Raw genomic sequence first — 27851 nt, 5'->3', positions numbered from 1 at the left:
TCTACCTGCTAACCGAAGCATTGAGAACTTTGTAAGTGTAATAAGAAGATACTTTATAAAGACAGTTCACTTAACGTATACATGCAGGAGCCATCTTTGGAAAACAGTCTCGACCAGTCGAACCACGAACGCCCTGCTACGTGCTGGTCGATAGTCACAGTTCATCTCACGTAGCACGGCTATTTTGAGCCTTGTTAGTGGTATTAACTAATGATTTTTAGTTTAACTTATTCTATGCCCCACTAGCATTATAAACTAATCTGTGGTAAAACTAAAATTAAAGATAAAACTGGGTACATTCGATTATCATGAAAACGCATCCCAGAGAACGACCAACTCGGTTACCCATGTGTTATTTAGCCCTAGGTTCATTTTTGGCCGGAATTGTCCTTTAATGTCTGTTCAAGACACAGATCAAGGCAAGCCATGAACTTTAGTCCTGAATATCATATACACTCACCGGCCACTTTATTAGGCATTGCTAGTACCGGGTTGGACCCTCTTTTGCCTTCAGAACTCCCTTAATTCTTCATGGCATTGATTTAACAAGGTCCTGAAAACTTTCCTCAGAGATTTTGGTCCATATTGACATGATAGCATCACGCAGTTGCTGCAGATTTGTCGGCTTATCATCCATGATGCGAATCTCCTGTTTCACCACGTCCCAAAGGTGCTCTTTTGCATCGGTTCCCAAAAGGGGGTCTCGGCCCACAAGGGGGCGTCAGCGAGCTCTTCGGGGGGTCGCGTTATATTTTGAGAAGTGTTTAACAGTGAGCATTAAAGCAGCAGTCCGTGACTCGACTCCGATTACAATGTTCTTCCGCAAGATGCATTATTCTGTTAATAAACGTATGTTTATTAATCGCTAGAGCGCCAAACGATCATATTACATTACCTATTTTTATTCATGATACCCTGGCTGATCAAAAAATGGGTTTTCAACGAGGTCCCAGACACCAGTCATTTTGTAATAGCCTATATTAATTCTTTTTTCCCTACACCCCAGTGTGAATACTGATATTTTTGTTATTGCATTTCAAATAGGGCCAATTAATAGACTACTCCTAGGCTTATGTTTTTAAATTACAAACGGCCTACTGATGTTTTTGTTTTGTTACGCTATTATTTGTGCATAAACATATCTGGTTATAGTAAAAAAAATACTGTTTGTTTAAAAACAAAACATTTTGTCATCCTTGCTGCAAGCTTACAAGAGCGACAATATCATTAAATGTGAAGGGGGCCCTAAAATATTTTCTTGGAAAAAAGGGGGTCTCAGACAAAAAAAGGTGGGAACCACTGCTCTATTGGATTGGGATCTGGTGACTGAAGCTCATTTGTGTGTAGTGAACTCTTTGTCATGTTCAAGAAGCCAGTCAGAGAGGATTTGAGCTTTGTGACATGGCACGTTCTCCTGCTAGAAGTAGCCATTAGAAGATGGGTGCATTGTGCTCATAAAGGAATGGTATTGATCAGCAATAATACTCAGGCTGTGGCATTTAAAAAATGCTCAATTGATACTAAAGAAGCCCCAAATGTGCCAAGAAAATATTTCCCACACCATTACACCACCACCACCAGCCTGAACCGTTGATACAGGCAGGATGGATCCATGCGTTCATGTTGTTTACGCTAAACTCTGACCCTACCATCTGAAAGTCGCAGCAGAAATCGAGACTCATCAGACCAGGAAACGTTTTTCCAATCTTCTATTGTCCAGTTTTGGTGAGCCCGTGCAAATTCTAGCCTCAGTTTGCTGTTTTAGCTGACAGGAGAAGCACCGTTGTGAACTTCTTCTTGAAGTCCATCTACTTCAAGGTCCAACGCGTTGTGTGTTCAGAGATGCTTTTCTGCTGACCTCCTTTGTAACAAGTGGTTGTTTGAGTTAATGTTTCCTTTCTATCAGCTTGAACCAGTCTGGCCATTCTCCTCTGACCTCTGGCATCAACAAAGCATTTTTGCCACAGAACTGCCGCTCACTGGATATTTTCTCTTTTTCGGACCATTCTCTGTAAACCCTAGAGAAGGTTGTACTTGAAAATCCTAGTAGATCAGCAGTTTCTGAAATACTCAGACCACCAACAACCCTGCCATGTTCAAAGTTACTTAAATCACATTTCTTCCCCATATTCTGATGCTCAGCAGATCGTATTGACCTTGTCCATGTCATTTTATACATATAATACATATAATATACATATAATAATAATATATATTTTTACTTTTAACAAGTATTTATAATCCATAATTATTTTTCATATTTATTTAGCAGCTGGGAATGGGTGAATAAGTCCATTTTTGTTTATATCTTCTAGAAAGAATCCCTCATACACCCTCATTAATACTCCTGTATCTAATGAGATTATCGGTCAGGCAGCGTCAGCATGTACGCAGACACATGACTCGCACGTGACATGACACTTTAAATGTGTAAACGTCTGTGAAGCAATGTTGGGATTAGCTGTAGGTTTTAGTAAATCTCTTGTATGTGTAGTGTTGGGGATTGTCTGAGGTCGGCATTAAACTCCTGTGCAGGAAGTGGGCAGCTCGTAAAAAGAGATGAAGGGATTGGCGTTAAGCACATTACACCAGGGTGACAGGTGAAATTGCATAGAGACATGCTAATGAATGTGGATCAGGTGGTTACCTTGCATTTCGTATCTGTGGACACATTGTTTGACGTTTTTTTGCAGATCTGTCTGTTCTCTGAGCAGCCGGGTGTGTTCCTGCCCTTTGGCTGTCAATCACACCTGCCGACCTCACTGAGCCGTTGTCATGGCAACCTCGTCCCTGTGTCGCCAACCCCAAATACCACCAGTGTTGCTTACCATAACATTTAAATCGTTAAATTACAGTTCATTTTACATGTGAACAACACATTCAAGTATGGCTCCATTTTAGTTTCTTCCTAATGTTGTGTTGCTGTCTGAGAACAGGTTGGCCCAGATATTCCTCAGTAAGATTAAAAACCCCATCTATTTAGCAACTATCCGATAAAAAGTCTGGGATCATGGTTCAGGTGCTATTAGTATCACCATGGTACTTTGAAATTATTGCTTCTAGTAATTTTAATTAATTCATATATTCACATGATACCAAGGTATTTAAACTGTCACCATCCCGCTACCGGGACGCCTAAGTTTATTATATTACAATTAAATCCTAATCTAATCATGACAAACTATATATCGTTGGAAAGGTTTGAGACTCTTAAATAGATATTTTAGCGCTGTTTTTTTATCTAGTAAGTACAGATAAAATCTAGTATTTTATCTTATAATCTAGTATTTGTCAATAAAAAATAATAAAATAATATTATCCTCTAAAATAATATATATATATTATTCTCTAACATATAATATTATCTTTTTTATTACATCACATCACATATTTTAGTAATCATAAATTAGGTATCATTTGAAAGCTTAAGAACTCAGAATTCATCCTGTGAAAACCGTTTTGAAATTGGATGTTGCGTTACCATAGAAACGGTACTCTAAATTATTTTATCGGGCTCCTCCTCTTTTGGGCGTCATCATGTTTCATAATTTATGATCAAAACCTTTTCTAATCTTGACAAAACACATTGTCAGAAAGGTCTGGGTCTCTAGGTTCCATAATTTGTGACAGAAGTGATATTTGGACAGAAATTTATTAATTTGTTACGGAAGAATGCATACAATTAAATTCAATGGAATGTATGTCACCCGGTGGCTATTTTTGGTATTATGCCGAAACAAAATCTCATGGGAACTTCAATTTTTGTGATATCAACTTCAAATTTGGAACACAACTTGGTAAGATAAATGGCTTTGATTTTATAGTAATTTTATAGTAAAAATATTTTGTAAAATACATATTTTATATAAAAGAAAAAATATTAAGTATTTATTTGATATACTGTAATTTTAAACTTCCATAACAATTTCATACTTTCATTTTTTGAATTGCTTTCACTTCAGCAATAATCTGAATAACGTCTATATTCCAAAGCATTCCTGAATTACAACCATTTAATAGTGCATTTTAATGTCCATTCTCAAAAAGGGGGGTGACAGTTAAGGGGTTAAAAAAATATAACTACATTTTAATTATTGTTACTATATTTGATATCAGTCTACTTAATATCTCAATTGTTGCTCCTGTATTCTTCAAAGAAATTGTAGAATATCTAGAATATCTTTGATACTTATAGTTAACTATATCTATGTCTATGTTTATACTTATAGAAAGTTGAAATATAAAAGATGTTATGAAAAATTTCATAAAAAGGTTTTTTTTGTTTTGTCCACAATGAAAGTCGGTGAGGTTCAGTGTTGTTTTGGACCCCATTGACTTTCATTGTATGGACAAAATCAGTTCTTCAAAAGATCTATTTTTGTGTTCCACTGAAGAAAGTCATAGCGGTTTGAAATGACATAAAGGGCGAGTAATTATTATTATTATTAGTGAAATATCCCTATAAGTCGCCTAAACCATACAAATTACAACATCTGAGCAGGAACATTTACTTCAGGGATGTTACTTCAAAAAATGTTTTGTCACTGAGTAATAACAAGTTGCTTATTCTTCAGTAAGCTAAAAATATTATCGGTTCATATGTGGTGATACAAAAAGTTGATGATGCAACAAATTCTGAACATAGATTTGTAGATTATGACTACAGACAGATGACCATGCCATGTAAAGATGTCTAGCTTTCACCATGTTTTCTGTCTGTGGGAAAATCCCACTCTGAAAAAACGTTACCGACGACCCAGGAGTGTAGTTGCTAGGAAACCTGACGTCACACTCTCACCAGTGTATTGTTATCAGTGATGTGTGTTTGTGTGTGCGCAGAGACAGCAGGGCAGGCTCAGGACATGGTGCGGTCATCAAACAGAACCAATGTGTTTCATCTGGGTCATGCATGCATGCATGTGCTATGAATATGAGAAATTAAATTGAAAGAGATTTTATACTGCTAGACAATTGTAGTAAAGAACATTTAGTACAAAGATATTTAGACCTTAATTGTAGCGGCTCCAAGGATCTCTATAATACCTGGAGAAAGCTGGCCGTTGACATTCCCGTTCATCTCAATGGCAGTTGTGTAACTGAAGTAGACCAGTGAGAGCTGTGTGTGTAAACCTCACTCCACTGGCCTCAAGAGGCACGCTAGCGACTGGCCCTAAATATACTGCGGTCTTTAGCGTCCTTATTAGCACGTCCGCCTCCCACGCCAGAGACCCCCTTTCAAATCTCGCTTGAAGCGGGTCAAGTAGGATCGGTTACATTTGGTGCCGTGACCCGGATGGGAGTGAGGTTTAGGGGGGTGAGTGTAACGGACGTATGTCAGTAAGAGCTGTGTGTGTGTAAACCTCACTCCCCTGGCCTCAAGAGGCACGCTAGCGACTGACACTAAATACACTGCGGTCTTTAGCGTCCTTGTTAGCACGCCCGCCTCCCACGCCAGAGACCCCCTTTCAAATCCCGCTTGAAGGATCGGTTACATTTGGTGCCGTGACCCGGATGGGCGTGAGGTTTAGTGGGGTGAGTGTAACGGACGTATGCCAGTAAGAGCTGTGTGTGTAAACCTGACTCCCCTGGCCTCAAGATGCGCGCTAGAGGTTGTGGTCTTTAGCGTCCTTGTTAGCGCCCAACGCCGGAGACCCTGGTTCGGATCCCGTTCGGAGCGGGTCGAGTAGGACCGGTTACAGTTGCATGGTTAGTGCAATACACAATTTAAAATCTGCTATCAGATTTCACAACCTGCAACAATGAAGTGTTTAGCATTGTTAGGATCTCCTGTGTTAATATGAGAGGAGTTGAGATGGTGGGCTTTGTTGTTTGGTCTGAGAAAATGTCTCTGCAGGCTTTAAAACAATGCGGCCTTAACTTTCACACCAACAGCAAAGAATCGTCCTGTTCATCTCCGTCTAGCTTTGGCCAAGCCCCAAAATCAATGTTCACAGAGACAAACCAACAAAAGAACATGAAAGTGGGTGTTTCTCTGCTTTCCTGAGAGCTGTGAGACTAGAAAACCAGGAATCATGCCAGTGCTGTGGCCGTTATGGTGGACACCACGATTAGTCCCAGAATCATGAAGATCTTCTAAGAAAATGGTCATAGCCTTCTCTTATTGTAGGGGAGAGCCGGGACAGTTGAAACACTTTTCAGATAAACGTAGTTTTCTAAGATTTTTTTTCCTTTTGTGATCAACAACTCGCATATGTGTTCTCTTAGTATCATGTGTTATTCGGTACAAATATAGAATGATTTAAGTAAAAATTGATCGGGGCGATTGAAACACACGGGTGGGACGGATGAAACATAACAGTTTAAACGGCAACTTTTCATCTAATGATTGTTTTTATGAACAATACCTGACAAGTAACTTATGTACATATTGTTACAAACATATTTTGTAATGTATTTAAATTTAAAGGTTCATATTAACCATTTTTGTTCTGTCGCCCAATAGACAATAGGCGATAATAAGCCTATGCGCATTTTGCGTAATCTCATAGGCTTTTCTGACGAAGACAGACAAATCAGTTTACAATTCATTTTCTTACATTTCTTCCTTGAGTCATATTGAATGTTTGCTAGTTGAATAGCCTGTTATTATGAACATAACAAAATTATGAACACTTGTTTCAACGTCCTGACAGCGCCTCCTGCCAGTTAAACCTGTTTTGCACTTAAACTAAAAAACTCTGATATTACACACTTAAGTGTGTGTTGCAGGACTGATAGACCTGCCGTATTATCAGTACAATGGCACATGAAACAATAAATACAACTTGTCAGTCAAAAATAAGTACCGCACAAAAGAATTCACTTACCGCACTCAAAAACAGTTTTCCGGTTCTAACTTTAAAACGGCATGACGTAAAGAAGAAATGTTTTCGCGGGTCTGGTCGCATTGCGTGCTGTATGTGCTGACGAAATTTGACGTACAAGGTTTTCAAGGAAATCTCAATGTTTCATCCGTCCCACGTTTCAATCGTCCCGGCTCTCCCCTACCCTTTTAACTGTAGTTTAGTGATCACAGGAAAAACTGCTGGACAAACTAATGCCGGGCGTACACCAAAGGATTTTCACAGTCCCAGACTAAAGACCGGCAGTCTTTAGGAATCTTACTGGAGTCTCGGTGCGCTCCCATCGTCTCGATCGTTAAATGTGAGGTGATAATCTGCAGTCGGCGACCCGATTTATGCCAGTCTTTCTCTAGTCTTTTATATCAAACATGTTTGATATTATCGCAAGTCTTTAGCCTGAGACTAAAAACTGTGAACCCAAGTCTTTAGATGTGAGCTGATAATCTTATAAAGTCTTTTCTAAATCTTTTCAAAGTCTTTAGGTGTACAGAAAGCATTAGTCGTTGCAGCTTAAAGTTGCAGTGTGTGATTGTTAGCGGCATCTAGTGGTGAGGTTACGAATTGCAACCAACAAAAGTTACGGTGGCCGACAGGAAAGTATGTCATCGGTCTGAGACAGCAGAGAGTAGCCAGTTCAGCAATGAGGTTTCTTTACCAAGGATAAATTAAGAAATTATGTTTACTTAATTATTCATTAAAACTATATGTTATTGCGAATATTATTGTTACTTGTTCATCATTGTGTCAGTCTTTTATTCGCTGAACTAAGGTTGCTACCTTGCACGAAGAGCAACATTGTAATTTGTCCGTTTAGGGCCACTGTAGAAACATGACGACACAATATGTCGACCTCCATAGAAGGGGGAGCCCGCGGTTATGGAGATATAAAACGGTGAAATTGTGAAATATTACAGTTTAAAATAACTCTATTCTATTGTAAATTAATTTATTCCTGTGATGGCAAAACTGGATTTTCAGCAGCTGTTTTTCATGTCCTTCAGAAACCAGTCTAATATGCTGCTCATTGTGCTTATTATAATCAATTTTGAAAACTGTTGCGCTGCTTTATTGTGGAATCCGTGATGCATTTTTCAGGTTTATTTGATAAATACAAAGTTCAAAAGAACAGCATTTATCTGAAATAGAAATCTTTTGTAACATTATAGATGTCTTTACTGTCATTTATATCAATTTAACCCATCCTTCATTGTTGAATAAAATCATTTTTATTAATAAAAATTGATAAAATTAAAATGTTCTTTGCGGCTTTGGTTAAAAAAATACACATTTTAAATAACCATTACATAATGTTCTGGATCAGTTCTTATTTGGTTATCAGACCAAATACCTAGAATGTTGGTTTCCAAAATTTTTCTCTAATGTTAGCATATGAAAATCTGCACCAAAATACAATAGATGCTACAACTTATAGCTGTAGGAATAAAGGAAAGCCAGAACAGTGCTAGTAGGCCCAATATCCAAATTCAGAAACTGCATTACACGTTGATAATGGCAGTAAAATAGAGCTCTTTAGCTTAGTGAAATAGTTCAAGTTCTTCCTGTGTGAACTGTGCAGTATATGAGCATCGGATGAGACCTTGTAGTTTTAAACCGTTTCGTTGTAAGCCTTTTTAGTTGTGCTGAAATCTGAGCCCTGTGGAAAACTCGCAGACCTCAAGCACTTGACACAAATTTTTCTATTGACTGCGATGGCTAAAAGCTTTTGAAATGCAGTTGAGCTTTATTGAGTGGAGTGCTCACTGTCCTCGGTGTAATTAGCATTTAGCTGTTAGCAATAGAGCTTTAATTGCTTGTTTATCGCCTCTGACCTCCCACAAGGTGTTTTTGGTTTCCCGTCCTCCTACGCGCGTGACCCCTGACCCCGACTGGTGTTTGTTCTGCTGTCTGCTACGAGATGCTCGCCTGCAGTGCGCGGGTCTTTTGTTGGCTTCAGCCGCGACACAGTACTCAAGGTCTTTTTCTTTTTTGCTGAAGTATGTGTACAAAAGAGAGGCCATTTGGCTCTTGAGAGGTTGTCATTGAAGCTCTGATTCACTTGTTGAGGGACTGGTTTCTCTCGGGGACATGTGTGCGCGGGTGCGTAATGGAGATAAAGACCAAGAATTTTCAGCCAGAAATTCCCCAGTACAAAGATCTGATCATAATGCAAAAGGCTTCAGACAGTGCGCATGCATACTGAGTGTAGTTTGGTAAGAAACGATTATGTATGGAACAGTTTGCGAATGTAGGGATCATTTGGAATGACAGATAATGACTTGAAAATGTATGTATAATTTTGAATATATTAGGGATCGGTTTCATTTGAAGATGTAGAGCCGTTTGGATATATAGCTTAAATAGTAGTATTTTGGGATCAAGTTAAAGAGTTCGTGGGATCAGTGCGATTATGCCAATCATTTTGACTATATGTGGGTATCATAATGTGCATATAAACATCAATTTGAGTAGATGGTTATCAGTCTATGTGGATCATTTTGACTACGCAGGGGTCAGTATGAGTATTCGGCTTCTGTTTGAGTATAATTATGGGATGATTTTGAGTATGTGGGAATCAGTTTGCATATAGTATATTAAGGAATGAGTTTATCTATTTTGGAATTAAATATATTTGAGTTTTTGGAATCACTTTGACTATGTGGACGTCATTTAAATATATAAGGATCAGTTTGAGTTTATTGTGACCAATCTGATAGTGATCAGGTTAAATATGTGGGCATCATTTTAAATCACCATTAAATTAAAATAGTCAATTCTTGTTTTTTATGGAATCTTGCCGTATTAATTATAAATGATTTATCTTTGCACATAAATATATATTTTTTTAAATTCATGTGCCCTCATAATCTCTAATCAAAATAACTTCCCTCTTGCAGTAACATCTCTCTGACGACGTGTTTACTTGTGTGAGGGCGGGGCAACCTGTCAATCACATGAGATCGACCAATAGCAAACCACAACCATCCATTCAATTCCCGATGGACAAAATCAAAGCCCTGCCCTACATTTTTAAATGTTCAATAAGCTGTTTAATTTGGGTATACATCACAATAGGGAAGGAAAGACTACCACAACTTCTGTTTAATGCTGACTTTAGGTATATAATATTCAATTTGATTGTATAGTGATCAGTCTGAGTATGCAGGGTTACATTTAAGTATGAGAGCATAATTTTAAGTATTTAAGAATCAGTTTGAGTGTATAGCGATTGAGTGAAAGGATAAGTTTGAGTATGCAGGGATCAGTGGGTATCTTTTTAAGTATATAATGATAAATTTCGGTATGTGTGGGTCAGTTTGCAAATATAGTGTCTGAGGGAGCAAATTAAATGTATAACAATCAATTTGAATATAATTTTTGGATCAGTTTAAATTCATATGGAGTATATTAGTATGCAGAGATCAGTTTGAACATATAGGCAAGTAATCAGTTTGAGTAAATAACATTATGAAATAAATGCTTTTCTTCAAAACACGCTGGCCATAATTATTGGCTCCCTGTTATTAAATATTTTTTGCAATCTCCTTTTGCCAAGATAACGGCTTTGAGTTTTCTCCTATAATGCCTGATGAGTTTGGAGAACACCTGACCAGAGATCAGAGAACATTCCTTCATACAGAATCTCTCCAGATCCTTCAGATTCACAAATTCATGATGTGCTTCTCCTCTTCAGTTCAGCGCACTCATCTTCTATAGGGTTCAGTTTAGAGACTGGGACGGTCATGGCAGAAGCTTCATTTTGTGCTCATTTACCCATTTTTGTGTTGATTTTGATGTGTGTTTTGGATCATTGTCCTGATGGAATATCCAACCACGACCCATTATAAGATTTCTAGCAGAGACAGTCAGGTTTTGATTTTTTATCTGTTGGTATTTGCTAGAATCCATAATACCATGTATCTGAACAAGATGTCCAGGACCTCCAGCAAAAAAATAGACCCACAACATATAAGAACCAGCAGAATATTTAACCGTAGACATGGGCTACTCTTTATTCCTGATGCACAAAACACATCTAGCGTGTTTGCTGCCAAAAAGTCCTTTTTTAGTTTCATCTGACCACAGAACCCTGTGCCGTTTAAAGTTCCAGTCGTGTCTGATAACTGCATATGCTGGGGTTTGTTTTTGGACGAGCGAGGAGGATTTTTCTTAAAACCCTCCCAAACAACATGTGGGGATGTAGGGGTGGTTTGATATATTTTTTTAGGCTTTCTGACCCCCGAGACTCAAGTAATCTCTGCAATTCTCCATCTGTGATCCTTGGAGAGTCTTTGGTCACTCAAACTTTCCTCCTCACCATCCATTAAGACAATATAGACACACGTCCTCTTCCTGGCAGATTCAGAACATCTTTAGTTTATTGGAACTTCTTATTTCATTGGTCAAAATGGGGATTTTCAATTCTTTATCTATTTTCTATTTTGTGATGCTCAACAATCTTTTGATGCACATCAGAACTATATTCTTTGGTTTTACTCATTGTGATGGAGGATTAAGAGAATTTGACCTTTGTGTTTCCTCATATTTAAACTCCTGTGAAACAAGAATTCATAGCTAGACAATTTCATGTTCATAGTCATGTTCCTAGTGTGCTAAAAAAAAAGGTAAATATTAATGGGAATATACTTTAGAGATATTTTACTCATAAAAAAATCTAGGGGTGCCAATAATTGTGGCCAACGTGTTTTGTAAAAAAACATTTATTTGATAATGTGACTCCCCCTCCTCCCACTTTCAATTATTTTACTTCAATGAAAGGTTAGATTTTTGCACATTTTTTGAAAGAAATATCAAAAGGATAAACAATGCAGATTTATTTTTTACAGGCATTTTTGATCATATTTACCAGGGATGCCATTAATTCTGACCAACACTGTATATGTATTTGTTGGTGTATCTGGTAATGATGATAGAGGGATTAAGCGTCTGTTTAATGCATTCTCATTAAAGCAGTGATTGCAGGCGGCAGCAGTGGGATGGGGGGCGGCGGAGGGGGACGTGTGAAAGGATGACTCGTTTTATGGCCGCCGGCCTCATGGTAACAGGCCTCTGTGCGTCAGTGAGCCGCTGACCTGAACTGTCACAGCAGGTGAGCCGTCGTTCTCTCTCTCTCTCTCTCTCTCCCTCTCTGTATTCCCCCCTTCCCTTCTTTCTGTCTCACTGCATTGTCAGCGCTTCTGTTCTGCTGAGGTGTCCGTGCGGCCCATCCAGGAAGCTGGATACATGCAGAACGAGGGAATAGGTGTGGTTTTTTGAGTGCATCGGTGAATTTGAGGTGGGTCAGCATTCTGCACCGAGCAGGAAAATTCCTCCTGCGTTAGCCAGTGCAGTTTGTTTGTGCAAGATTTGGGAGCGTTCCCCACAGCGTTTATTATCCAGAACGGTCTTTACTAGGAATGTGCGCCAAGACAAATTTCCATAACGCTTAAACAGAAATTTTGTAACCCCCAGAAGAAATGCATAAGCAATCCATATAGTCAAATCCAAACAGTCAAATGGTCCAGCTCTGAATGCTCCTGAAAAATAAGTCATATAGATGCGCTGTTCTTGTCTTGCATTATGATCATTGTACATTAAAGGGGCATTCGGCAACTATTTCAACTTAATAAAATCGTTTAGAAATCATTTGGATGGTTTAATAACCTGTTCTGGTGAGAATGGTGGCTTTCCCCGCTCCCCCCAGCGTTCCCAGGTGGAAAACCAACCTTGCAACATGAGGTTTAACGTCCCGGTAAGTTGGAAATAGGGAGTCTCGTGAGAAGCGAGAACGAGCGAGAAACACAAACTGCTTTACTGCAATCCGACATAAACACACACGCCGCCCTCAATTTGTATGATGTATTACCCACCTCGGTAGACACACTCCACACGATAAAGTTGGCCGGCCCCGATAATAACAAATGCACATGTGCAGCGGTAGAAAGGGGGAGGAGGGGCCGCAAGTGAGTTTTTTTACTACATTGTTGTGAAATATACGCCTCACAGCTGTAGGGGGAGCTCGCTGAGAAAAACATGCGACAACAAAAAGTGAAAATCGAAGAAATAGCTAGAGTTGCCGAGTTCCCCTTTAAAGTTGGCAAAGTTGCAAAAGTCTTTTAATCTCTATTGTGTCGGCTCCGATAGCCTCGTGAGCAAGTGCGCCGACATGTAGCGCCGTTGTGCTTCGGGCGACCCGAGTTCGAGTCCCGGCTCGTGGATCTTTCCCGATCCCATCCCCCCTCTCTCTCCCACCTCACTTCCTGTCTAGCTACTGTCCTAAAATAAAAAATACACTATAATCTCTATTGTGACGGATATCCGAGTGAAACAGCATCTCTCGCACATCCCAAAACCCTACAGGCTGGAATGGGGAAAAATCCTTCAACCGTATATCGGCGAGTTCGGCGGCATGTGCAACTGCGGACTGAAACGCGGCGGCAACTGTAGCCTCCGTGTGAACTCTGCGTCTGGTGGAGCTGTGATGTCAGAACGCTCCACCGTCAGCAGTGTTCCGATGACACTCGGTTGCCATGCCAGCAGTGCAGTCGCCCCCATGAGGAGGGCTGCAGCTCCCTTCCATATAATAACAGTTATTTATAGCTGACAGCCCTGTTTGCTGAAGGGGAGCACAAAAAGAGAGAGGGAGAGAAAATCCAGTCAGATTTCAAACTGTGTGTGCTCTGATGCTGTGTTATTTATTAGCCTTGCATGTGCGACTGATGCTGAAATCTGGCTGATGAGAGACACTGCTGTAATGCAAAGCTGATTTCAACGTATTTTTGACTTTGATTAATTGACGTACCTTCCATCCTGAAAGAACATGCATTTTTTGAGATTTCACACCTGCGTCATTAGGGCCTGTCATTACAAATAAATTGACTTGATAGCATTTCTTGGTGTCCTTTGTGATATCCATTCATGCTTATGTTGTAACAGTTGTCTAAGTTCATACAGCTGTATGTGAAATTGTCCTTTGGTTGAATGTGAAACCCAATAAAGGCCTCTCTCAGGCTCCGCCCCTGCTCTGACTGGCCCCTCCCTCATCTGCCTTGTGCTCTGCTGCCCCCTGCAGGTCAAGCTCATGAAGTACATCGGTAAACAGCTGCAGTGTAAGCAGAAGGTGCCAGACACAGAAAGGCCGCCGGCCCTGAACAGCTACCCACGGCTGGAGGACTGGTTACGCACCATCAACGCCAGACCTGAGCTCATAGAGGTAACGTGTGTGTGTGTGTGTGTGTGTGTGTGTGTGTGTGTGTGTGTGTGTGTGTGTGTGTGTGTGTGTGTGTGTGTGTGTGTGTGTGTGGTGAAGAAGAGGGGATGATTACTTATCTTTTCAGCTAAATCAGGTGGTTGTCTTGTACATATTCAGGACTTTGGTAACGTGACACATAAAAAAACAATTCAAGAATGTAACAAGGTGACTCTCACAAAGCCAATAAATGGTCATATTTGTTCGGATAATATTTCACACCAAAACTGAATACATTTTGAAATTGTGGCCTGGAGGTTAGCATACATGATCTTGACACATTTAACTGTACCGTATTATTTCATAATCACCCTTGACTCTTCTCCACAACATCATATCCTGTGCATATCCATGTTGAATGGCATTAAACATGTCAAAAAGCCCCCCCAAAAATATCAGTTTGTGAGATTCATCACACATTTACAGTATGACTGTGTGAGTAATTCTGGGCTTTTATGATATTAATCTCAGTCAAATCTCAGGAGTCGCTCTTTTAAAATCAATCACACTCAGGTTTGTAATTAGGCACTTAGATTAATTAGTATAAGCGGTCATGTGTCCTAGGAATTTGAAGAGGTGGAGAGCTTTATTCACAAGAGAATGAGCTGCGAGTGCGTGGTGTATGTGACTATAAATCACCTGTTGAATAACCCTCCGTCTGTTAGGATCATGTCAGCATCTTACTGATTGCTTTAAAGAGATAGTTCACCCAAAAATTCTGTCAGTATTTACATGTTGTTCCTCATGTTGTTCAACCCCGTAAGACCTTCGTTCATCTTCGGAACACAAATTAAGATATTTGTGATTAAATCTGAGAGCTGGATCACTCCTCCATAGGCTTCTAAGGGATTGACACTTGTTCCCCGAAAAGTTATTAAAGACATCGTTAAAATAGTCCAAGTGACTACAGTGACTCAATCTTAAGCTTATCAAGCGACGAGAATACTTTTTGTGCGCAAAAACAAACAAAAATAACAACTTTATTTCAACTATTCATTTCCTTCTCTGTGGGCGTCGAGTGAGTTCACTAGTGTAATAGAGTGCTCTAGTTATGACGTCACTTTTGTAGGACAACTCGGAAGTTAGCGGCGCAGGGGTTCCCTCGATCTAAAAGCTATGCATTTTCCCCATAGACTTTTGGAAAATCGCAAAAAATAAGATCTGTGTTCAACAAAGAGTTGTGACCCTTACACGTTTTGCCTATCAAGATAATCTTTACAAGTTAATCTAAAATGTATACATTTTGAAGCCTATATAAAGTTTAAAAAACCACAAGCAGACACAATAAAGTTTAAAAAAACAAACGCAGGTTATAACTGGTGTGTTTTATGTCATAGATGAAAACGTGAAAATATTTAGAGGCTTTGTTAACCACAGACCTTATTTCAGGCGATTTAGCAAAAACCAGTGGTGGTAAGTAACGAAGTAGAAATACTTCGTTACTTTACTTAAGTATTTTTTTCGGGGATCTGTACTTTACTTGAGTATGTTTTATTTGCATCTACTTTTACTCTTACTCCACTACAATATTAAAGACAAAGTTTACTTTTTACTCCGTTACATTTCCCCATGCCTGCTCCAAGTATTTATTACAATGGCTTTCCAAACCAATGAAAAACTTGGTTTTATTTTGAAAAAAAGAACGCGCAAGCTCTTTGCCAGCATACGCTCACATAGCAGTCAGTTCGCCATTGTGGAAGATGACCGCAGAAACAGGTGAAGGTGCAGCTCTGCCCAGCAATGATCCCGAGATTCCCGCTTACCTTGAATCTTGCACATCTTATGTTTGATGCAGCTAATGTTATGGAACATATCTATTGCAGAGCTGCCAACTCTCACTCATTCAGTGTGAGACTCACGCAATTGACACTTTCCACACGCTCTCACGACACACATCCATTTTCTCACGCAGAGAAAAATCGCGAAGCAAAGAGGACACTGACACCGACGGACAAGACAGAGTGGGTTACTTTTGATATTAAACAAATTCTCAGCTCTCAGATTCCGTCAATTTTATTACGAAATTTAAACAATAAATACTGTTTTGGAGCTTTTAAATGTGACGTGACAGATAGCTAGCGCCTGCTATGGGGTGCCCTTAATACCCTTTAGTACTAGTTAATTGTAAATAAACACAAATGAACAATAATAGGTAGCCTATGTTGAAAGATACAGTACAATTTACCGAAATGTATATACCTTATACATAATATCAATAAATCAGTGTTTTTCAACCGTGGAAAGAGGTCAATAAAACAGCTGGAGAACAATATGTCACATAACGTTACATTTACCTCAGGAAAACAAACAAACATTTAATGACCATAGCATGTTAGTTGGCTAGAAAAATTATTATTTTATAATATATTTAATATTAGTATAAATTAGTATTTTGTTAAATGTGCACTGTATATTTATTATATTATTACTTATATCATTAAAATATTATAAAGTTGTTATTATAATAAAAATCACATGTATTTTTAACATTTAATAATACCAGCTGACAGGGCTCTCTGTAGCCTGTTTACAGAATTAGGTGAGATTTAAAAATCTTAATTTAAAAATTAACATGCATCTACTGTACCAAATATTTATCAAAATGAATCTATATTGAATCAAGATCGGAATCAAACCACAATAATTGAATTGAAATTGTAAAATTTGTATCAAAGAATGGCCTAGCAGTCATTGCACCATAATATGCTGTCACTTAATAATAATAATAATACATTTTATTTATAACGCACTTTTCATCAGAGGATCTCAAAGTGCTACAGGTTAAAAATGAAAAATAAAAGATAAAAAAACATCTAAAGGGTACCAAAAGCTTTGCTAAAAAGAAATGTCTTAAGGCCTTTTTTAAAACATACAGTGGATTGAGGTGCCCTTAAGTTGTCAGGGAGGGAATTCCACAATTTTGGGGCAGCAGCACAAAAGGCCCTATCTCCCATAGTCCTGAGTCTGGTTCTGGGTATGTGGAGGAGGTTTGAGTGAGTGGAACGTAGGGAACGGGATGTGTTTTATGGATTGATAAGTTCTTTGAGGTAGGAGGGGGCATGTCCATGGATGCATTGATGTGTGAGGAGGGAAACCTTGTACTCAATCCTTGTGGAGATGGGAAGCCAGTGGAGTGAGTGGAGAATGGGGGTAATGTGCTCATGTTTCCGCACTCTCATCAGGATCCTAGCTGCAGAGTTTTGGATGTACTGAAGCCTCTGCAGACTCTTTCCAGGAATCCCAATGAGAATTGCGTTGCAGTAGTCCAGTCTAGATGAGATAAAGGCATGAACCAGCTTTTCAGCATCCGAGAAGGAGAGAATGGGGCGGAGTTTGGAGATGTTACGGAGGTGGTAGAAAGAGGTCTTGCATAGGTGATTTATATGGGCTTCAAAAGTGAGTTGTGCGTCAATTTTTACACCAAGATTTGTAACTATTGATGAGAGGGGGATGTTGGTGCCAGAGAAGGTGACTTAACTTAATTAAATTGTTTAGAATTGATGCAAGGTGCTTCATTGTCTCTTATGATTGCAAATCTAACACATTCTTAATTGCAGTATCTAATAATTTGTTAAATTAAAACATTGCATATCACTCCCAAAACAATTGATCTGTTTAATTATTGATATTTACAGTTTGAATATTTACTTTTTACTTTCGGTACTTAAGTATGTTTTAAATCGGATACTTTTGTACTTTTGCTCAAGTGATGTTTGAATGGAGGACTTTCTACTTTTACTGGAGTCATTTTTTATTTAGGTATATATACTTTTACTCGAGTATAAATTGAGTACTTTTACCACCCCTGGCAAAAACCCATTCAAAAAACCCATAGACTTTAGGGCGAGGGAACCGGAAGTGCTAAAATGCTAACTCACTTCCACGTTTTGGCCTACAAAGTGACGTCATAACTTCGGCACTCTATAGCGTAAACTTCTGTGTTGTACGTCACACGCATCACACACATGACCAGCGTCGGCCAATAGTGAGCCTACGTGTGACGTAGCTCTACGCTATCACACTACGCTAACTGACTCGAGGCCCACAGAGAAGGAAATGAAGAGTTGAAATAAAGTTGTTATTTTTTTTTTTTTTGCGCACAAAAAGTATTCTCGTCGCTTGATAAACTTAAGATTGAGCCACTGTAGTCACTTGGACTATTTTAACGATGTCTTTAATAACTTTTCGGGGAACAAGTGTCAATCCCTTAGAAGCCTATGGAGGAGTGATCCAGCTCTCAGATTTAATCACAAATATCTTAATTTGTGTTCCGAAGATGAACGAAGGTCTTACGGGGTTGAACAACATGAGGGAGAGTAATTACTGACAGAATTTTTGGGTGAACTATCCCTTTAAGAGTGTTTTTCTTCACATAGCAGAAGGTATTTTCGACAGGACTCGCTGCCATTCTCTCCCTCCCGCTCTCTTCAGGCAGTGAACGTGAAGCTGTCATTGGATGCTCTGCTGCAGATGCCCGTCGGTCAGGTGAAGGAAACCATGAGACGGCTGGGCTCCGGTGCAGAGGAGTGCACCAGGCTGTGTGCGGCCCTCAACTGTTTAAAGAGTGCCTCTGAGTCAGGTGGGGGCTCTTTCCCTGAGATTCATGCACTTAAAGTCAGCATGAAACGGAAATTGCGATAGTCTTTTCTTCCCTATTGTGACGTTTATCCGAGTGAAACGGCTTCTCGAACAAGAAAAATGTTGGGTAGGACTTTATTTTGTCCAATAAAGTCTTGGATGTTTGTGTTTCGCTATAGAGAGCCTAAGTCCCTCCCCTTCCGGTGGACCACGGGACCTTATTTCGGAAAAGTATTGTATGGTAGTCAATGGCGAGACACAACAAATATTTGGATTTAAAAGATACATTTTAAAGTCAAGAAAGTGGCAGTTTGATGTAAAACTGTTGAGGTATAAGACTGTGAAAATACGTAATTACAAAGACTACAAACCCAAAAGGCGTGCATGTGACGTCATACCTTTTCTCTCAATGAATGAAGCTAACTTTACTGAAGCTAACGTCTGTCATGTTTTCTATAGTCTAACGTTATAATCGTAACGTTACGCCGTCATGCCGGTGTGTTTTGTACCAGACTGCACACACACGAGCTTGGTGACGTACATAGTGCGAGACGAGAGATGTAGTTCATGGAGCGATTTTCACATAAAAATAAATGTTACTTTTCTGTTTTATGACAAACTGTGACTTTCTTGACTTTCATAATTATCTTTTTAATTGACAAATCATATGTGTAATTCAGGGCACAGTTCAGACGGAATAAAAAGATAAGTTGTCTCTCGCCATTGACTACCATACATATTTTTTCCGAAAAAAGGTCCCATGAGCCGGAAGCAAAGGGGAGGGACTCATGCTCTCTATTGGTCGATTTCATGTGAGCGACAGGTTGTTCCGCCCTTGCGCCAACACATCATTAGAGAAGAGAAGAGATGTTTCTGCAAGATGGAGAAGTTATTTTGATTAAAGATTATGAGGGAACACAATTTAAAAAAAATTATATGCATATAAATGCCATACAATGAAATCCAATAAATCATTTAGAGTTGTAATCGAAATTATTCAACCCCCATTGCAAATCAGGTTTATCGGCAAAATTGACAGACTTTCAGCTCTTTGCAATGAACAAATCAAACAAAAGTTATTGAAATAGCTCTATTACGATATGAATCCAATGTTTACCAAATTACTTGAATAGCTATATTTGGAAAGAATTAATCATTCTAAAATGAGTGTGGTGATTTGGGGTGCATAGGGCACATTCTCATTGTTTTTGCCCAATTCAGTAAACTGTAAAATTACAATACTAATATTAATAACATTATTTTTAACCTTTGAGCTTTGATTTTGATGGGTTGCCGGTCAATGGGTGCATACACTGCCAGGTTCAGAGTGAAAGCTTCTAGTCCGGTGAAGCACTGCATCATGGATGAGCCGGAAGCGCATATATTTATTTAAAGGCACACTATGCAGGATTTCCGTTTTTGTCAAACAGCGCCCCCTAGAGTCACTGTAGAGTACTGGTATTTAACGTTACTGTCGTAAATACCACTCAGCAGAGCGTCTCTGCACTCACCGCCTCTGCACTTTATAATAATAAAGTAGCCTACCGCGTTTGATGGCTTATAATGTTTTTACATGATAGCAGCTAAATTACAAGTAAATAGCCTACAGCCTAGGCCTACTGTATAATTTCATTTGTGTTTTTTCAGTGTAATGTAAACATTACAAAATGCCAGATTGCATCAATAAAGTTACATGTACGACGCATTATTTCGTAACAATGTCTGTTACGATGTCGTTAGACATGATTATTGCAATTTATCATAATAGTTTGCAAATTGCGCTCATTTACACTATTTACAACGTGTAGGCTTATTAATGTCCTGATAATTATGTGAGATATTGACAACTGTTCTCATAATAATCGCAGGAATCAACTTTAACAGTGAAAGACTGAGCGAGTGGGACTCTTGTCCGGTTCCTCGTGCTGTCAGATTCTCGTTTCCTTTTTCTAGACTCTTCCGACCGCGCTTTCTTCGTTTTTTCGCCATTATGAAAACGCAGGTCCGATGTTTACTCGTGTCTGACTCCTCGCTCGGTCAGTCTGTCGTTTCCTCTTTCTCTGTTCCTCCGACAATGCTTTCCTGGCTTTCTGCTTATTATATGTGTGCAGTGCCCTAAAGCAATTCGTTACATCGAATGGGCGGCCTGCCGGCCCAAAGTTGCAAGTGTGGTTTTTCCACTCACAGGCACCAGGGGGGGCGAGACGACCACCATTCAACCCGAAAAAGGTCACACAGGTGAAAATCGAAAAATTAGAATATCGTGCAACAGTTCATGTATTTCAGTAATTCAAATTAAAAGATGAAACTAATATATTTAGTATATATAACTATATACATATGCGTGATTATACTTTTCAGAGGGCTGACATTTCTGTATTTAAAGTCCTTTTTTTATTGATTTCATGTAATATTCTAATTTTCTGAGTTTTTGAATTTGGGGTTTTCATAAACTGTAAGCCATAATCATCAAAATTATAACTTTTGCACGATATTCAAATTTTTCGAGTTTCACCTGTATAACCATTCCAATAACTCCGAAGCTGTTCAGTTAAGCTAAAAAAAAATGCATAGTTCCCCTTTAATTAAATTGAAGTCTGCATGATTTCAAAATTGCACTAAGCCATGTTACAATATTGATTCTATTTCGACATATCGTGCAGCCCTAATCTCAATAATAGATTTCTTCTTAATTGACTATAATTGTATTTCTTTCAGGGGAGTTTAAAGAGGACAGCGGCTGTTGGTTCTCCGAGCCCATGAGGCGGGACAGTGGCGGCTTGACTCCGGTGGACCAGATTCCGTTACTAGGAGGTTCCCTGCGACCCCACAGCCCTTCCCCTCTGGCTCGACCCCCAAACACACCCTCCACGCCCCTCCCAACCTGCCTATACCCCCGCTACATCCTGTCAGCCGGCGAGGCTCACATCTACCACGGTTACGCAGAGAGTCTGACCGATCCCAGTCCGTATTACACCTCCAGGCCCGTCAGACTCACCGGACACACCTCAACTCCGCCCATAACCCCGCCCTCACGGAGGAGACACCGCCTCAAGCCTCCGTGCACCCCTCCTCCTCCTTCCCGAAAAGTTTTGCACCTCCTCCCCAACATCTCGATGACCCGCAGCAAGAGCCACGAGAGTCAGCTCGGCCACCGCATCGAAGACACGCCCACAAACAAGTAGGTCATGAGGAAATGAACCAGTACAAACACTGGCATACCACACATAGGGACGTCAAAGGTACTTAGTAAAAGTAGGCTATTTAAAGCCTACTGTATCATATTTGATACGCACATTTCTTGTTAAATTGTGAGCATATCATAACAAAGGAAACTTCAGGCTTTTGAGAAATGTTTATTTGTACTTCTCTCTATCATCATTGAATTGCATTGCATTAAATGTTTTGCCCCCACAATAATAACTTCAGAGCTTTGATCATGAAACTACCGATTTAAAAATCATCTTGCAAAGACATATTATTGGGAGATATAGAGTGACTACTGATTTTTATATGCATTTTATGTATGTAGTCTCCTATACTGTTATAAAGATCTCACTGGTTTACATTACAAGCTATCAGAATTTCTTATTTTTGGCCATATAAATATCATCAACTGCACTAAATTGCATATTTTTGCTCAGTTTGGGCCTCTGGATAAGATTGAGGTGTTTTTTCCTTCACGAGTCGTGTATGAGCTCCATATTCTCCTATATTTTACTGTATATGCCACTTATTATTATTATTACATTTGTCAGACTTTACAGGGTTAAATCACTTGAATTATTTTACAGTCACTGACTGTGATTTTTCATGAGTCATGCATTTTTCTGTGCAGTGACTAATAGCAATCTGTGATGATGTCATTACCATTTACACTAACAATATGATCATTTATGAATATTTAGTCTTTTTGTTAGTGTCCAAAAGTTTTGACACACTTGACTAAAATGTCTCATAATCTTAAAAACCTTTTGTTCTGAACGCTTATGCTAAAAGCTGGAAATTCTTAATTATTGTTAGATCAATTTAAATTGTCAATAAATAAAAATTATTAACAATAAATTAATTAAATTATGCTTGCTTATAAATTTCTTCATAAATTATTAAATTAATTAATTTGAATGATTACGTGAATTCTACTAAATGGTTCAGTTTGACTACATAGTAATGGAAATATAATAGGATAGGACAGGATAAATGTTATTAATCCCACACTGGGGAAATTCCTGTGTTACAGCAGCTCAAAAATATAAAAGTAAAATACAAAAATATAAGGAATGGAAAATAGAATAGGATAGAGTAAAATTAATTACAATAATAATAATAATAATAATAATAATAGTAATAAACCAACTGTATTCATACAATAACCAACCTTATGTAAACAGTCTATAAGCACAAATATACAAATAAGTATGCGAATGAATTGAGGTAACATGTATACTATATAAATTGTTTCATTATTATAAATATTATTATAATAAATAAATTATAATAAATAAAATTTGAGATGTAAATACATTTTTAAATGTTTATTTTACACAATATTCCCTTTAAATTGTCAAAAATATATTTGAAAACCGGAAATGCACGTGGTCAGGACAGTTATACTAACGAGATTAATGCAATAATCCCAGAATAGCCAGATTAATCGGTCTGACCAATATATCGCTAAGTCACTTTGTGATCCCTCTGAGATCACACTGACTTTTGTTGTTCTTAGGTGTGTGAAGAAGAACAAGCTGTTTCTGAATGTCCAAATTAATGGGAACAGTTGCGAGGACTCTCCATCACGCTCGCCCACTCTCTCTGTACGGACCCCTGGGACGGCACCCGCCACGGCCCCGTACACCTTGCCTGGTACACCCACACTACAGGAAGAGCACATCGGTCTGAGGAGTGAGTTCAACAGCACAATTACAGCATTTCAGACACATGCATAGTTCTTGCCTGAGGAGAAGATCTTCAATTCAAATAGACCAGACTGCAGTGAAGTGCCTGCTGAATGCTGATCAGACTGAGGTCACAGTTCATCCTCTCAGAGTGAAGAGCCTCTCTCACCTAATCTACACACTCAAACACTCCTGCCATCACTGGCGGTTTGCAGGGAGCGGAGTAAATGATTCACCAGCAGCACTTTGTAAAAGCACAGCTGTTTACTGAGCATTTGCTACTGAGTCTAGATGAGTGTTTGTGTTTTGGAGGTCGATCTGGCGGTTATGTTATGTCCTATGATAGGCCCTGTTTACATCTGGTATTAAAGGGATAGTTCACCCTAAAATGTAAGTTCTGTCAGTATTTACTCTCCCTCATGTTGTTCAACCCCGTAAGACCTTCGTTCATCTTCGGAACAGGAATTAAGATATTTTTGATTAAATCTGAGAGCTGGATCACTCCTCCATAGGCTTCTAAGGGATTGAAACTTGTTCCCCGAAAAGTTATTAAAGACATCGTTACAATAGTCCAAGTGACTACAGTGGCTCAATCTTAAGTTCATCAAGCGACGAGAATACTTTTTGTGCGCAAAAACAAACAAAAATTACGACTTTATTTCAACTATTGATTTCCTTCTCTGTGGGTGTCGAGTGAGTTCACTAGTGTAACAGCGCAGCGCTTCTGTGTTGTACGTCACACGCATCACACACATGACCAGCGTCGGCCAATAGTGAGCCTACGCGTGACGTAGCTCTACGCTATCACACTACGCTAACTGACTCGACGCCCACAGAGAAGGAAATCAATAGTTGAAATAGTCGTTATTTTTGTTTGTTTTTGCGCACAAAAAGTATTCTCGTCGCTTGATAAACTTAAGATTGAGCCACTGTAGTCACTTGGACTATTTTAACGATGTCTTTAATAACTTTTTCGATAGTGTATATAACATTTCTAACATTATTCTCTCAACAGACATTTACATTGATAGTTTGGCGTTGTAATTTAATGCTTTTGGTGTACTGTGGAGGGGGTAAAACTGTTTTTAATGGCAGGCTAGCATATACCGTTGACTCGCGCTAGCCTAGCACCGGCGAACTATGCAACTGGAAGGACTGGATGAAAATTTTTGAAAACTGTCTCCACTGATAAATAACACCCAGGCTAACTTGGAAATGATCTCCGATGTCCAAAATCCTGAACCACCTCTTTAATACCTGGTGTAAACAGGGCCTTAAACCGTGTTGTTTAGAAATACTTAATCAAATTAAAGTAATTCAAACTGTCTCTGTCTGTTCTGATTCTCTCTAGATAATGTTACTGTCCACCGCAGTTCACCTCAGGCTCTGCGGAGAGACATCGGTCTGGCTGTCACTCACAGGTAGCCACGCCCCTCTGGGCTTAATTTACCAATCAAAAACTGTTTGTTGAATTATTATATCCTGGAGACATAAAGATGTTTGTTTTTATGTTTATAGGTTCTCTACAAAGTCTTGGCTCTCCCAGACATGTCAAGTGTGCCAGAAAAACATGATCTTTGGGGTGAAATGTAAACACTGCAGGTGAGTAAAAACTGTGAATCTCACAAAGAAATTATTATAGTAGAAATATTATTTCATATTTAAAAAGATAGTTATTTTGATTAAAAACTACGAGAGCACATGAATTAAAAAAAAATAATAATGCGCACTGATAAATCATTTATAATAAATACTGCAAAATTCCATAAAAAAATAAGAATTGTCAATTTTGATTTCATGGTTAGTTTAATGACAATTAAAAACATTTTTCATTACTAAATTCGCATTAAAGTAGTGCAAAAAATATGATTCCCTTTACTGTAGTATAGTAAGAAAAATCATCCTGTCTGAATGCAATGACTTTTTATAAAAATGAAAGAAAAAACTATTTTATATAAATTAAATTCAGTATAGTAAAAACAACCATTGTTGTATAAATACTACATGCTTTGCAATAATATATATATATATATATATATATATAAAACCCGGAAATGTTCATGACAAGTTTTGTGAGATTCACCCAAGGAAACCAACCAACACTCATGAATCAAATGTAAATGTAAACATCACACACTCATGTCATCTTTTCTACTTGTAGATTAAAGTGTCACAACAAATGCACTAAAGAAGCTCCATCCTGCAGAATCTCCTTCCTGCCCAGTAAGCCTATCTTATTAGTTGCTCATATATAAGAACATCAATCATGACAGACATGTTTTTCTAACAATTTCATGTGCGTCTCTCAGTCACAAAGATTCGTAGGACCGAGTCTGTACCCTCAGACATCAACAACCCTGTGGACCGTCCACCTGAAGCTCCACAGTTCGGGACACTACCGAAGGCAATAACAAAGAAGGTACTGATTACTGTTTGACAGAATGACAAACTAGCATACAACTTGTTCTGTTTTTGTAGTATTCAGTATGTATATTTTCCAGGTTGTGCATATACTGTGCACATTTAAGTGATGTTGGGTGACTTCACTTCTTGTTGACGTTCGAAGTATTGTCAAACAAAACGGAGACTAGCTAGACCCTCCCTCCTCCTCATCCACACACTAACCCCCAAACCCCGCCCCCAAATCCTTCTAGTTGGTTATAGAGAGCCTAAGCCCCTCCCCTTCCGGTGGACCATGGAACCTTATTTCGGAAAAATATTGTATGGTAGTCAATGGCGAGAGACAACAAATATTTGGATCCCGTTTGAATTGTGCCCTGAATTACACATATGATGTTTATCAATTTAAAGATACATTTTAAAGTCAAGAAAGTGGCAGTTTGATGTAAAACTGTTGAGGTATAAGTCTGTGAAAATACGTAATTACAAAGACTACAAACCCAAAAGGCGCGCATGTGACGTCTTACCTTTTCCCTCAATGAATGAAGCTAACTTTACTGAAGCTAACGTCTGTCATGTTTTCTATAGTCTAACGTTATAATCGTAACCTTACGCCGTCATGCCGGTGTGTTTTGTACCAGACTGCACACACACGAGCTTAGTGACGTACATAGTGCGAGACGAGAGATGTAGTTCATGGAGCGATTTTCACATAAAACTAAATGTTACTCTTCTGTTTTATGACAAACTGTGACTTTCTTGACTTTCATAATTATCTTTTAAATTGACAAACATCATATGTGTAATTCAGGGCACAGTTCAGACGGAATAAAAAGATAAGTTGTCTCTCGCCATTGACTACCATACATATTTTTTCCGAAATAAGGTCCCATGAGCCGGAAGCGGAGGGGAGGGACTCAGGCTCTCTATTAGCTGGAACAGTTTGTTATGTTTCGATGTGCGGGTTAGCCCAGTTTGTTTTTGGTGTATGTGACAAAAAATATTTTGCCCTAAAACACGCGTGACATCGCTTAGAGCACCTTTAAATAGCATGCAGTATACAGTAAACTCCACAATGTGCAGTATGCTAGTATTCCATACTGAACTTAGCCAGAGTCTTTATCAGTAATTCTTGTAATAGAGCATTAAAAGCAGTTGTTTACTTTCTTGCAGGATCAACCGCCAGCGCTGAATCAACTTGACTCCAGCAGTAACCCGTCCTCCACCACTTCCTCTACGCCCTCCTCTCCCGCCCCCTTCCAGCAGAGCAACCCTCCCAGTGTAACCCCGCCCCCAAACCCCTCCCCAAAGGGTCACCGTGACAACCGCTTCCACTTTCCAGGTAAGCACCTGTAAACACTGACACTGCAATAAACTAATGCATTAACAAATATCGCATTGATTAAGGCCGGCGATACACTTGCTGCGTGACGTGAGCGTGGCGTTTCTGTTGCGTGGTGTTTCTGTGTCTTTGCACACCAGAAACGTGTCTGACGTGGTGCGTCATATATAAACATATATATATATATATAAGTAAAAAGTAAAATAAATTTTGAAAATATTATAATTATTATTATTTATTTTTTTAAAGTAACACCAGGTAACTTTTGCTCTCGGGGTCCCCCTACAGTTGGGAAACAGTATTTTCCTCTACTACTGTCGTAAACTCTGTCATCGTGCATTTGTTGACAACCACGATAGCCCTGAACACTGTCGGAGGAGGTCACATGCAGGTGTTCTGCTTGCGTCGCGTGTGTAATGTCTTCATCCCAGGTACAGTGGCATATATTTCAGCATGTCATATGAATATAATTTCATGGGTTTTATTTTTTTTCTAACGACAAATGATCGCGATGATCACGTTTACAA

The 27851-nt window shown here is 38.9% G+C and overlaps 1 protein-coding gene across 4 annotated transcripts in view; it reads left to right on the top strand.

Annotated features, from left to right (window-relative positions):
- Window positions 1–27851, top strand: part of ksr1a (kinase suppressor of ras 1a) — a 56653-nt gene that overhangs the window by 13294 nt on the left and 15508 nt on the right. For 3 of the 4 annotated variants that reach the window (XM_077242127.1, XM_077242125.1, XM_077242126.1), the window contains exons 2-10: window positions 13933–14073; window positions 18541–18688; window positions 21406–21868; window positions 23414–23589; window positions 24934–25003; window positions 25101–25184; window positions 25744–25805; window positions 25892–26001; window positions 27156–27324. In XM_077242127.1, coding sequence (XP_077098242.1) covers window positions 13942–14073; window positions 18541–18688; window positions 21406–21868; window positions 23414–23589; window positions 24934–25003; window positions 25101–25184; window positions 25744–25805; window positions 25892–26001; window positions 27156–27324 — 1414 coding nt within the window. In that variant the 5' untranslated portion in view covers window positions 13933–13941. Of the gene's footprint in view, window positions 1–11887; window positions 11971–13932; window positions 14074–18540; window positions 18689–21405; window positions 21869–23413; window positions 23590–24933; window positions 25004–25100; window positions 25185–25743; window positions 25806–25891; window positions 26002–27155; window positions 27325–27851 lie in introns of those variants that run through there. The other variant, XM_077242128.1, reaches the window with a different exon arrangement.

The sequence above is a fragment of the Siphateles boraxobius genome, unplaced genomic scaffold, assembly GCF_051911475.1.
Source record: "Siphateles boraxobius isolate OS27281-9 unplaced genomic scaffold, OSU_SipBor_1 25, whole genome shotgun sequence".
Lineage (NCBI taxonomy): Eukaryota > Metazoa > Chordata > Actinopteri > Cypriniformes > Leuciscidae > Siphateles > Siphateles boraxobius.
The sequence above is the reverse complement of the archived record's forward strand: the minus strand, read 5'-3'. Positions and strand labels throughout refer to the sequence as shown.